Source organism: Bombyx mandarina, chromosome 01 (genome assembly GCF_030267445.1).
Source record: "Bombyx mandarina strain Sakado chromosome 01, ASM3026744v2".
In the NCBI taxonomy this organism is placed as follows: Eukaryota; Metazoa; Arthropoda; class Insecta; order Lepidoptera; family Bombycidae; genus Bombyx; species Bombyx mandarina.
Window position 1 is genome coordinate 7,467,053 of NC_143208.1, and position 14,815 is coordinate 7,481,867.

The 14,815-nt window shown below is 32.9% G+C and overlaps 1 protein-coding gene across 3 annotated transcripts in view; it reads right to left on the minus strand.

Annotated features, from left to right (window-relative positions):
• LOC114244534 (glutamate receptor 1) overlaps window positions 1–14,815 on the minus strand; it is an 81,462-nt gene that overhangs the window by 49,911 nt on the left and 16,736 nt on the right. For all 3 annotated transcript variants that reach the window (XM_089728486.1, XM_028176387.2, XM_089728474.1), the window contains exons 2-4: window positions 9,630–9,782; window positions 1,460–1,587; window positions 250–379 (exon numbers count right to left, since the gene is read on the minus strand). In XM_089728486.1, coding sequence (XP_089584612.1) covers window positions 250–379; window positions 1,460–1,587; window positions 9,630–9,782 — 411 coding nt within the window. The remainder of the gene's footprint in view (window positions 1–249; window positions 380–1,459; window positions 1,588–9,629; window positions 9,783–14,815) is intronic.

The window sequence follows — 14,815 nt, forward strand, 5'->3', positions numbered from 1 at the left end:
AGTAATTACATATTTGTTTGTATATAAAAAGTCGTAGTTGCTATAACCAACAAAAAAATAGCAAATTGTGTAAAAACGTGACTTTTTGTTATACACAAGTAATGTTAACGTCTTATAGAATTGTATTGCATTTTCATGGTAATAGACCTTATGTGTGAAAATCCTGGCGTAACGCCGACTTGTACGTTTTATGTTTGACATATTAAAAAAATGAACTTATATAAAAATGAACTAGTACAAAAAACATACCATCGTGCGAGTCGTACATGTAGATGATATCTTTCCATCCGTAGTAAATTATAGTATCCACAATAGCCCTGTGATAGTCTGGTCTCATGCTCACTGCGTGATCAATCAAACCAGATGACGGTGGAATTACCTGATCGAAGAAACAATATTTTACTAACACGTAATGGAGGAGAACGTTTTCTTAAGCCCGTATGAAGTCATTGTTATAAATTTCCTCTATTCAATGATGTGGTAATTCATTTCAATGATTAACTTTGTTTTTACTTTGGTTTTTTAGGTATTGCTATGTGCATAATATGTTCTGGGATCTCTATAATGAAAAAACATGTTTTTGAATTACAATATCATCTGACTATATTTTTCTCTTACAATAATAATAATATGTTTAGCTATAAAACTTAACATAATTTCTGATCTGTCCTGTTTCTAGTTGATGCAAGCCAGAATTTTTTTAATACATTGTTTACTTTTTTTTTTTAGTTATGTTAAATCAAGTTACTGACATAAGAGAAAGGTAAAACTAAATTCTATTTGTTGTATTGCTTTCAATAAGAGTTTAATTCAATTATTTTTCAATATGAATATTCAAAAATATTTAAGAAGTATTTAATAAATTAAATAGTATTTCTATTTTCGAAACAATAATTCATCAAAATAAATTATACAATACTTTAAATTACATCTTCTAACTCCGTCGAAAGACTAGTAATTTCGTTGACTTAATGAATATAAATGGGTTCAGTCGAAACTTTCAGGTTTCAAACTACTGCAGTTATGTTGACACTCACAGAGTTAGACTAATTTCCATTTGCAAGCAACCCGCTCACGAAATAGTTTCCATGCGGACAATAAATTTTCAAGATTTTTTTTTATTTCGCGATATCCTTAAAATTTTGTCTAATGCCTTTGTGCATTTTTTTCTTTTTTTTTTTTTTGTTGCTTTGATGGGTGGACGAGCTCACAGCCCACCTGGTTTTAAGTGGTTACTGGAGCCCATAGAGGGCTCCAGTAACCAGTAACCATGTCTATCATCTGTAACGTAAATGCGCCACCCACCTTGAGTTATAAGTTCTAAGGTCTCAGTATAGTTACAACGGCTGCCCCACCCTTCAGACCGAAACGCTATATTAAACTTAGTCGGATCACAACTCAAACTGTCAGGTTCGAAAAAAAAACACTTGATGCTTTTCGATTTAAAATGTTTACTCACCTTTTCTGGGAACCACGGAGTCACGAAAGGCATTTGGAATGTGTTTGTATAAGAATGCAGCGTGTCGAAGGATTCCGGTGTCACAGCTCCAAGCATAGCGAACACGCCTCGTGCGAACTGGTTGCATACTGTTTAAAAATAAAATAAAAAATACGTTAATCGGCCATTTTTGTTGTTTACTCAATTTCTACTCTTTCACTCTTATAACATTTTCCAGGTAATTCAAAGAATCCTAAAAAATAATACACAAGGATAATACAACAAATTATCATTTGTCATAATCCTAGTCTTAGTTTATTTGTCGATAAGAATCTAAAAAAAAAAAAATACAAATTTTTTTTAGAACATAATAAAATAGTATATGTGAAGTGCTACTTTCATTGCCACATCTTTACCACTGCCCTCGTTTTGACCCTTTACTTGTATATACATAATGCTGTTTGCGATAAACAATAAAAATAGTTAATAAGCATGAATCATGTTTCAACTTAATAATAAAACTTTAACCTTTAACATTCTTCGCATTTGAAAATAATTTAAATAAAATTTAAATCTGAACATTATACGAACGAACCGAAGTCTAATTCTAGGCAAAACAAATATTTACACTATAAACCTAAATATTATTTTTTCCTTTTCTTAGCTCGTAATGGAATGCGTATAAAACTCAGGGTCGACCTCTTCAATCACTTAATTTCACACAGTAAATATGCTTTAAGTATGTACTTATAGCTTTTAATAAAATCAATATTTAAAATTAAGAAATTGACGTCGGTTTTAAACCAGAAGGCTCAGTGAAATTAGCCAATAAAATTCTGATATGTAAATTGTTTGTTGGATTAATTTTCAACATTTGAACATACTAGTATTTTAAGGTACTTAAAATAGTGAGTAATAAAACATTTAGCGTAGCTTTTAGCTAACGTAAGATATATCAAGCATATGTATATTATAAATAGTTCCAAAATGTTATAATTTCTTTGTTAACGTTAATAAAAAATGAGTACACTAGTTCGAATTCGAGTAACAAAAACAAAAAAATACCCTTGGATTACATAAGACAATTCACTTTATTTTGGAGTTCATTAAATTTAGCTCCTCTGACAGGCTTTTAAGGTAATTGCGTTAGGCTGCAATTACAATGAAAGGTGGGACAACCTCTACTGAGGTGCTGAGTGTCTATTAATAACAATAAACTCATAACAGCTTCCTAACAAGACATTGTTGGTGACTCAAAATTATAAATACTTTGACATCAGATAAGTTGTTAAATAATATCACACTTATTTTAAGAGCAGACGTCAAAAACTGTGAAACGACATAATTTTACTAAATTAACTACTTTAAAATTTTAATTCTTTAATTTTTAAATTTATTTCAACATTTCCACTAACTCAATATAGTCCGTCAAAATAATAACATACGTGATAAGCTTTTCCTAAAGTTGAAGCCAATGAAAGGAGCCATACTTAATTTGTAATTCACGACTAAGCATTGCTTCAAACTCAGGAGTACTACCGAAATATGCATGAACAAATTTTGATTCCAAAACAGAATATTTTCCTTTTCTTTCAAGTTATCTTAAGTTAAACTTAAAACGTAATCATTGACATGTGTGACACCAGTAATTTGTTCGTATATTTTATGTCCAAAATGTAACCTTTTCTCACAGAAATCACAACTAAATATTAAAATCATTTCATTAATAGTAAAAAGATATTCTGGTGCCCAATAAAATGCTTAGTTGAATCATAATTTAGCTTGCGTAACCAAGAAATTTAATAAATTCATTTACGGCTTAATAATGTTTATTAAAACTTGGACGCACCTTTGTTTCTCTCTGCGAATTTCGTTGTAGATGACATCTTTTGTATTTAGAAACATTAGCATTTTGATTATTAAAAAGCACCGTCTCTGATACTCTTGATTTAAAATATTTTTTCATGATATAAAAACTTTCAAATTTCTCAATGAAAAGAAATGAAAAGTTGAAATAAGTAATAAAAAAAAAGCAATTGTTGTGGAATAAAGGGTCCCATCGTTTCGTATGTATAGCATCATTAAAGATAAATTTTACCCTATGAGTATAAATTAAAATTGACATAATCGGGAAAAGAATCAATCACTAATTATTGTCTTTTAGAAGTTTCTTTCATGAGAAATAATAGTCAGAAAAACAAAGAGTCGATTGAGATAAAAAGCCAAACAGAGGTTTTTCGGGGATCTGCCTGAAATAGATACTTCAAACGTCGCCTTTGACCAACTCTGTTTCCTGTTTGATTTTTATTTCATTACGGGCCCGACTTCTTTCACGTATTTTATGTTAATTGGTTAACGGTGAGCCCTCATAGATATGACAACATCAATGCCGCCAACCTTCAGACACGAGTTCTAAGCCTGAATAGTATGACAGCTGCCATACCAAACCGGAAAACAGCAATGCTTCGCGGCGGAAATAGGCTGTTGTACTGGATATAGATTCTGGAAGGCCTACGTAGTCACGTGTCACTTCTTAAAGGCAAGGTTACAGTGCTAAACAGAGAGATAATATACAAAATAAATAAACATACATCATTAAAAAAAAACCATCTATTACACAATTGGTAATCGGTAATCAATGCTTTAAGCTGCTTTTAAAGAACGGTGAAGGAACATTATTTATCCGCCTAGTGTTGTTTCCTTGTTTATGCTTTATCGCTACTGTTGATTTATTATGTGTATTTAAGTATATTGGAATATAAATCATATAGTGATTTCATATTATATTTAATGGTATATATCTATATATTATATGTATGTATTTTCTTTAATAATGTATTATTAATAGTACACCGCAACGTACCTGCTGTAGCTTTATCTTTTCCAGAATTTCTGTTAATTGAACGGTTATCTGGAAGAAATCGCTTTTAGCGATAGGACCGCCTATTGTACAAATGTATCTGTATGTTGACTGTTTTCTGATGTTAATTGTGTTTTGGTATGTAATAAAGTATGTTCTCTCTCTCTCTCTCTCTCTCTCTCTCTCTAATCAATATTATTTAGGAAAACATCGAACCGTATTTAAGCTATACTCGTATCTACATTTTTTAATTCAGTTTTAATATGTTCAGTTGCCCGGAATGTGGGTGAATTTAATATAATATAATAGGAATTGTAAAATCTTTTATAATAGTAGATAAACAGCTCAGTTTATATTTAATGAACAGCCACTTGGACGCGAAGATATTTAGCCCATAGTTTCCTCGAGATCGTTTGTCAGTTGAACGTATTGGTACTACGATGAAATGTAAGCCATAATCAGTACATAAATATTGTAAAACTAAATATCTACACATGCATTATATGCATGTAGGATTGGTAAGAATGGAACGTATGAAAAGAGTGTGAAACGGAACGTTAAGATGTAATTGAGAGAAAACAGAAAGACTGAGAAAAGGAAGATGGTGAAGACGATAAAAAAATGAGCAAGGCGTAATAAAAGTGTTAATTAATTTTTAATTATTATTATAACAGAAGATTTTGGAACAGTAGAAGTTTTATTTAATGCGCTACGATTCCTTTTCTACATGTAGGTACATTACGTCAATTAGGTTAAAAAAAATCACATTGAACTCTCCAAAACACTCTGAAGAAACTCCTGTTCAAAAAAAGAACTATACTGTTTTAACTTTGTCTATTCATATCAAAGATACAAGTGACCGAATTTTAATATATTAATAGTTATCACCACTATATTAATAGTCTGCAATAAAATTGAAAAATAACAAGGCGTCTACAACGCCTAAGATAAATGACAATTTTCGAAAAAATATTTACCAACTTCGCGTCATATTGATGAGACGAATAAATTATCCATATTTTCTCAGGATTGATTGATTGAACTGAGGTTGAAACCAGAAAAGGAATACCAAAGACAACTGATTATTACAACGAGCAACAGGTGCATTTGAAAAGATATTTTTACGTTAATAAATCATAATAAAAACGAATCTGAATACTAGAGGCATATTGATTTATATTCAGTTTTTTATTACTATTTTCAAGGCCATGTGGTGTAAGCATAATCGAGTAACGTAGCCTATATTACTATTATAATAAAGTGAAAATCATTTTTTCAGGAAATACAACAGAAAAGCTATACATATAATATATAGAGGTTACTGTACGTCACAAAATTTGAAGTACCTCAGTTCCCTTATGGGATTACGAACTCCAGTTTATGTTAGAGGCACTTAACCCCGAAAGTAAGTACATCTTACCAAATACTACTATAGTCTCGTAAATTGGAACCCCTACCACCGAGACGCGTATTGGCGCTGTAATTGAATATTGCGCGACGAGAGGTGGAAGTGGTGGGCAGGTATATGGTACATTTGGATTTTGAGGCAGCTATTCCACAAAAGGCGAACGCCGCAGAAGGCCGGAAAGCACTTGTCATTAACGAAAATAGACGCAAGTATCTGTGGCCGACGCTCATTCTCTTTCACGGGCAATTTGCTTTTGTTTCTCTCCTTTTTTAATTTCCAAGCTGGCGTTTTCGTATTATTCTTACTCAGCGAGGAGTATTTTAACATGTTGTTATTTTTATTTACTGTCCTAGTTTTAATTATTACTAGATGATGACTGAGCTTTGTTCGGTTTTTTTTATAACGCCATCTTGTGGTGTCTCTAAAGCGGTTAGTTGCCCTCAATTAAGAAAAATAGTATTATTATTCGCCAATAGATGTCGGGAAGAGTTGATTATTCAAAACACGAATAAAACAACATTTTCTGAAAATAAATCGTAGCTAGATCGATTTGTCGCCCCCGAAATCCCCTGTATACTAAATTTTATGAAAATTGTTGCAGCCGTTTCCGAGATTCAGATTATATATTTATATATACAAGAATTGCTCGTTTAAAGGTATAAAATAAGATACCTGGTGTTCAAGGAGTGACAGAATGACTTTTAAAAGTTCGCTGTGTAGTATTGTAACGGACTGCTATTTTTTGGAGGGATTTTTCAACCATTTAAATTATTTACATCACAGAAGTTTTCATGATTATTTTTTGTGTTTAATATGTTCATGAGTGAACAAGCTCCCGGCACTCTTGGTTGAAAGTGATTACCGGAACTCAAAGACGTCACAACGTGTGTACCGCTACAAACGTTTTACATAAAATGCACGTGCGTGCAATGCTTGTGTAATTTCAGTGAATTTTTGTAACTGATTATACTTATTTATTATATTATAATTATTTTATAACTGTTTATTGATTTGCCTTTAAAGATCTTGATAATTTAAAAATCATATCACAATTTGGTCATAGGAAATATTGCGAAAGCCAGGTAGAAACATAATATATATATATATTATTATATTTTTTTTTCTCCGTGGACTAACTTTGCTTTCGCGTTCTTTAAACGAGCTACTGTTTCCGCTTACATTTATATAAAGTGCACAAGACGCGATCTTGTAATCCAGCTCAAAATTATTTTTCTATATTATGAAACAAAACGTATACCAAATAAAATAGACACAAAAATAAATCGTTCACTCAGTGTTTATCTTACGTTCGAAGTCGGCACCAGTGAGCGTGAAAGAATTATCTACCGTGCCTCATACATATCGCGTATACTTCAGTTTCGTTTGCACGGAGGGGAAGCTTTTTATTTATTCAAAATATCGGCGTAGAAGTTTATATTTAATTTTCGTGAAGAACATTCGAGAAATATGTATAAATTATATATTAGTTTGAAACTGGTGGTAGTGAGTTTTAAAGCCCATATCACTATGTTTCATGTTACCAGTTTATAAGGGAAATCGCAACGAACTTCTGAAGCCACTAAGCATCAGGTATAGAAATTAGTAAATAATTATTATTATCATACTTTGTTTTGTAAAGTACAGATTTATATTCTTCACAATATAGTATAAACCGTGAGCCGAACATGTTTATTTTATAAGAATACAGTATGCTTCTAAAATTACGAAAAAATGTCACGGCTTATTATTCTGAAATATACGAAAAAGTCTTTAGGGATGTGCTCCTATTCGGAGTATCGATCAAGTCAAGGCGCGTCAGGGCCATAAGCGAGAGCCCTACTCAGACACGTGACTTGGTGGTAGAATTTCCCTTAAAAACATTTCAGCAGACAATCAACTTCGTTTGGGACAAACATTTAATATTTGATTAACGATTTCTTTGAATTGAAACTTATTTAGGGGCATTGGGAGTAAAATTTAACTTGCGACAGATTCGTTACGGCTAGAGAGAAAAGATACAATTTAGGAAGAGCGAGAGTGAGAAAATAGCTAAAGCGTCTCGCGAACCACTCGACCGTGGGGAGAGGGAAAAGATAAAGCGAGCTGGGTCGTTTTTCTGATACACAGCATCCCGTATTACAAGAGAAATTTGATTTAAGGATGAAAAATGAAGAAAACTACAGTACTACACACCGCCAAAGAAGTTTCACTTCTTTCACGTGCACCAAGCTGCACGCACAGCATTATTTTTCACTTGGAAGCAGGTAACTGAATTCTAAGTATGCAATGAATTAGACAATTTAATTAGTACATACAAACATATATGACAAAAAGTCGGATGATACGTATTTTTTATTATGAAAACATTAATAAATATGCTATAAAAACGTGTATGTTATAATATAAAAAGGCAGCATCTTTATAACTGAGAACTTAGAACTCATGTTTCAAGGTGGTTTTTTTTTAATTGCTTTTTTAGGCAGACGAGCATACGGCCCAACTTAAGGTAAGTAGTTACCGCCCCTCATGGACGTCAGCAATGCCAGGGGCAGGAACAAGCTGCTAAATTTGCGTGCTGTTGGCGGCATTTACTTTGTAGCTGATGCCTATGGGCTCCGGTGAACCTTTAACAACAGGTGGGCCGTGAGATGGTTCATCTGTCAAAGCAATACATAAAACCTGCATAACATTCTCAATGTTCAAAGCACATGAGCTTATGGCGGTAAAACACATATATGTAATATCCTAAAATTATTTGATTGCTTATAACACAATGGGACAGAATCTCGTAAATTTTACATTAAGCACTAAGGAATATTACAAGGCAGGATATTTATTACACGAAAACATAATGATTAATGTCCTTTAATAAATGCGATCTATTTATAATTTCGAAACTAATTACCAATGTCAAGCCCAGTGATGAGATAGCGCTGAACTCATAAAGTTTAGAATACCCCAGAAAACTCATTAGCGATAAAATATGTTTTATGCGAAAATTTATTTGTCGCCCCGTTTGATACCACATCTTAACATTAGATGAGTACAGAAACTGCAGACGTAAAGATACAAATTTACGTTAAATTTAATGCAAATATAATGCTTAATGTTTCATATTTATACACAAAATTTTATTAATAATCATTTGAAACTTTCATGATTGACAAACCTTATAAAGGTTCGTAGGTAGAGAAAAATACGGTTAGACTCGATCGTGATCATGGCGTTTATAAATTGAGATAGTAAAATTCGCGGTGAAGTCGCTTTATAATAATATTTTATTAAGTATTTCTAATTTATCACCAGCGAATGGAGAACATGCTTCGCTGTGACAATCATAACATGTATAGTTTACTAACATTAGTTGATGCTATTCACTAACTACCTACCGTATTTTATGGGTTTTTTTTATTGCTTAGATTGGTGGACGAGCTCACAGCCCACCTAGTGTTAAGTGGTTACTGGAGCCCATAGACATCACGCAAATGCGCCACCCACCTTGAAATATAAGTTCTAAGGTCTCAAGTATGGTTAATAATCCAGAAAAGGATAACTACGATCAACAGTTTTATTGTACAAAAAAACGAACACGAACAAATTTAGCGCGAATACATTTAACACGGACTTTTTTGTCAATTCAATATTAAGCACGATAGTATTTATTTTTGAAATGGAATGGCTGTAATTGAAACCGTTGTGTTCTAATGAGATAATACTATATCATTACTATATATATTTCACCAAGAAAACATCTCATTAGCTCGCAACATAAGATTTTATCCGTAATGTAGCCTTATTTTTATATTCCAATACGTTAAACAAACACTTATACAGTAAACACGACTTTAAATATCCAGCAGCGATAGAGTGGTGTAGATGTATCACAATAGCGAAACATTATAGTGCATTCGATAAATACTCACTGAGTCGTGAAAGCTTGAATGCATCGGCTGTGTTAATGACGTCCACATATGCTTGCAGCTCGAACCTTCGACCGGTTATATTTTGGTTGTGCATTGTCATCGCGTACTTGAATACATTCTGGATCTCTTCAGTGTTCTGGTCAAATATTGCTCCTAGGAAAAGACGTAATAAATTATAATTGTTGTTTTTTTTTAAGATTGCTTGGTAGAGGAATAAATACACTTGATGTGAACTGGTTACCGGTGCCTCCAGAAACGACAGCGTGAATACTATTGCCTTGATATTTTTTATTGTTTAATGGATGAACGAGCCCGCAGCCCACCTGGTGTTAAGTGGTTACTGGAGCCCATAGACATCTACAACGTAAATGCGCCACCCAGCTTGAGATATCAGCTCTAAGGTCTCAGTATGGTTAGAACGGGTACCCAATCTTCAAACCGAAACGCATTTCTGCTTCACGGCAGAAACAGGCAGAGTGATGGTACCTACCCGTGTGGACTCACAAGAGGTCCTACCACCAGCAACATTATTATCGTTTCTTTTATTTTAATACTATCCTATCCTTGAACCGGTTTGCATGACTGCTTCACAGCAGAAATAGGCAGGTCGGTTGTACCATACTTGTAAGTTTGCAACCTGCCGCAATTTATAACTTTAGATCAAAGCATACATATTCTTCTCACGGGCGCCGAGAAACTGGTCTACCAAGAAAATTGCATACCCGTATTTTAAATTTTACAGTTTTAAATTTAAAATGAAAATAGTAACTGTACATAAAAGCCCAGTACATACAACCTAATAATATATATAATCTGTATATATTATTATATAAATAAAAAATGTAAATTGTAGTTACTAAATTTATACAAACGATGGAGACACTCGAAGATTCGGAATAAACATTAATCTAACTTGATGTTTAATTGCAAATATAAAATCTATTGGCGAATAATATTACTATTTTTCTTAACTGAGGCCAACTAACCGTTTTAAAGACAACAAGATGGCGCTATCAAAAAAAAAACCGAGCAAAGCTCGGTCATCGTCTAGTTGTATTGAAGTGTGATCATCGGCTTAATTAAACACATCAATCTCAATATTAGGCTATTTCAGTTCTGATTGATAGCCTGAGAGTATTTTATTCGTATTATGAATATGTTATAATCAACAATAACAATAGAACGATTAACAATAGTACAATAACAATTGAACGATTAAACCAACAATTGGTATAAAATTTTCATTTCATTAATGCATTCCAACATTATGAATAGTTTTAAAACAAATAATCCTTTTATATGTGTTTGTTTTTTTTTTACCAAAACAATCGCCTCGTGCTCCGCTACTGAGATGTAAGACGGATTAGCACCAACAAAAGAACGTATCCCTTTCGTTAATCTTATAGGATTTTCTAAAAAGAAAACTCTGTTTGATATTTGGAAAATATAAAATATATATTTCATTTCGAAGCGAACCGTAAGCAATTGAAAACAAGAGTGGACACACTCCATTGGATATCTTTATCGTGCGCTGAAAAAGACCGCGCCCCTATTCTGAAAGCGTCATCCGTTTGATATATGATTGCTGACCGAAACGTTTATCTGAATCACTGAAGCCACAGTTCGCTGGCTCCTTTAATACCCCCCTATCCGCAACTTCGCCTGGTTTTAACGTGACTCACTGTCACTATGTCTTTTTTCATTCGCATTATGGCTGGCGGACATTATGTCCTGAGAGCCATTCTGAGTTTCCATTCCGAGCTATATTTCTTCCATTTGCAACGTCATTCCTTTTTGTATTTCACTCGCTTGTTTCAACAAGTCCACTGAGGTGTTTAATAATGGAATGGATTGTACTTTATAACATTACAGTGCAGTGTATGGCAAGCTAATAATTTAAGAACGATTGTATTGATTGTTAATACAAATTTGTAAAATAACAATGTAGTTTTAAAATAAAAAGGCGTTAGACTAGTGATTTATAAAGAATAGGATCCCAGAAATTACAATCAAATAAAACATACAACATTATCGTAAAGACATTGGTTTTAAAAAGTCATGGATCTTCTTTAATGGGAAAAATTGATTGAAAATTGGAATCTCCAAAAATTGATAGTTTTATCGGCATAAGCCTTCAAAAAAAATATTTTTTTAACCTCTACTTAATTTTCATAAACCGGGAGTTGTTTGCAGAGCGAAGTGTCTTACCTAGCAGAGACTGTAACTTCATTAAAAGAGGATTAAAAGAAACTTTTTCTACGCTGCAAAGTGTTCTAAGTCTTACTCGGACGAAGCTGTTATGCTTTCATGAAAATCTAAGTTTGTTATATTGCTATTTTTTTTTTTACTTTACGCAACTTTTACTTCTCAGTTTCATATAGCCTTGGACTCTATAGTGCAAATTACTTGAATGAATTATTATTATTAATGAGGAAGCGCAATTTCCTATTATTTAAAATTTCGATATTTATGTTTTTAAAAGTATTAAAATGAAAGCTATTGTATTAATTATCGTATTAAAATTCATCTTTAGATCAAAAAAACTATATCCAATGTTTCTATTGATAACACTCAAAAATAAATGATGTTCCATCTTTGCCTATTTAAATAAAAATAGAGACTAGACTATGTTAGGAGAAACGAAGGTTTTGTAGAAAGTGGTTAAACATCGCTTTTAAGGGTGTTAACCGTCCTTTAAGCATCGGTAATACCTGAAGCTTAGCCAATATTACTATAGCTAAAGATTTTTTTCAGGCTTCGCTCCAACAAGGACACCCTATCACACTGTGGAAACACCAAAAGAAGGATTTCTTTCCACAATTTGATGAAATATGGCGATTTTTTTTTTCTGAAGCTGTCACCAAGTTACACAAGTTAGTGGTTACAGAACTATTTATTTATATTCATTTCTGGAGTACGTCGGCTTAATCGTATAAAAAATTTCTGTGTTCTGTTTTTATTGAAAAATATTGAACTAGCGACCCGCCCTCACTTCGTTTAAGAAACTGTAATTTATTATTGATTTCTCCACTATTTAATGGATGTTATATACATATAAATCTTTGTCTTCAATCACTCTAAGTATCTATTAAAAAAAACCGCATCAAAATCCGTTGCGTAGTTTTAAAGATTTAAGCATACATATAGGGACAGAGAAAGCGACTTTGTTTTTTACTATGTTATATGTAAGGAGCTTCTATTTCTGAGGCCTGCTTATTATGACCCAGTGTGAAAATTTATGAATTATACATATAAAGAAGACTTGCAAGCCGTAAGTACGCATTTATAAAAAAATTCAAATAGATTATCGCTCGTTTAAATACTTATTCCATTCATTCGTCGAATTTTCAGACCTTTCATCACAAACTATTTTCCAATCTCAGTACAGTATCTCGGCTCAGATAGAAAAGGCCGGTCATCGGATAATATTTGTATTGCTGGTTCGTGCCTTCCCGCCTGTAGCAGTGACATCGCCTATTGAACCATAAATAAATACAAAGTGGAATTCTGACGAAACGAGATTTGAAGAGTTTTTATTGAAAAATAATATAACTAAATTTCACCCTTCGTCTTGAAATTGTATTTTTAGTATACACGATAACAGCAGTGAGAGCCTGAGAATTAACAAAAAAAAATTGACACGCATCTGCTCTCGTAACTTTTAACTGTATTTTCCTTGATTTATGCTTTTCTCATTTAGTTATTTTTTTTTTATTGCCCTTGTAGGCAGACGAGCAATACCAATATATTAGTTACCGAACTCTTAAAACATTGCGGGTATTACGATTGTTATTGTTTCTTTTTAGAGAAAAAAAAATTAGTAAAGGCTCTGCTATGTTTATGTTTAAGTATACAAGTAAGTGATAGTTTTTAAATAAGAATATTTTAGTTTAAAGCTGAACTATTGCTGCTTATGTCGTGTCTACAGGTGATTTTTACGATGTGATCCATGGGCGTCAGCAAATCCTTATCACTTGGCGGTACCCTCAATACCACCGTCTACCATGCTCTCAGAGCAATCGAAGACAAGACCAGATGGCACAATTGAAGACACGATTGAAGGAAGAGGAGGGAAAGCATGGACTATGACAAACAAATAAAATTTTAATACAGAGGAACAACTTTAACATATTTAGTGAAATGTTAGCTTCAATCTGTTTTTTTTTATTGCTTAGATAGGTGGACGAGCTCACAGCCCACCTGGTGCTAAGTGGTTACCGGACGCCATACACATCTACAACGGAAATGCGCAACCCACCTTGAGATATAAGTTCTAAGGTGCCAAGTATACCTAAATAGTTACAACGGCTGCTCCACCCTTCAAACCGAAACGCATTACTGCTTTCTGCTTTCTTTCACGGCAAAAATAGACGGGGTGGTGGTACCTACCCGCGCGGACTCACAAGAGGTCCTACCACCAGTCTTATTGAATCATCTGATATATCGTAAAAATAATAATGAAGTGCTGAAATCCGATGACGTTTTAAACTCACTGTGATCCTACTACTAACTGTAAATGAATCTAATCTAAATTAGTAGTAACAAATTTACACCCTCAAACTATTTCAGTGACCCACAAATGGGTAAACGTCATTACACTCGACTTATACAATTGCCACTATTATTATATATTTTCTCTGTTCCACAAAGCGTATGCACGTATTCAAGAGCGATGCAGTGAATTGTGAAGCATTGATAGACGCTTTGTTGTTTGCTAACTGAGTTACGTTGCATTTCTGCCTAATTCAAGTTTGTATTGATCGTGTCACTAATATTAATAGTTAGCGGTTCGTCTACATATGCGAATATAATTTTCGTTTGACACACAAACTTGTTGTAGACATTCAATGCAAATGAAATAAAATAAAAAAAATTCAACATAAATGAAAGTACATACTTGTTGAACGTCAAAAAGAACTACCGCCAATTCACAAAAACTAGCCTCCGTCCTGAGAAGAACTGGTAAGAAACTCAGCGGGCATGTCTTTTTTCTTTTTTACTTATTTTTTTGATGTTAGATTTTTTTTTTAAACTACATTAGAGACCTTTGAATTGTTAAGACTGAATAATTTTAAAAACTTTTCTGACGTTGAACCTTGTTTAAAACTAAAATAGTAATATTATCAAGTACAATTATTATATTTTGATCAATAAGGTGTGGTATGCTTTCGAACAGATACAAAACT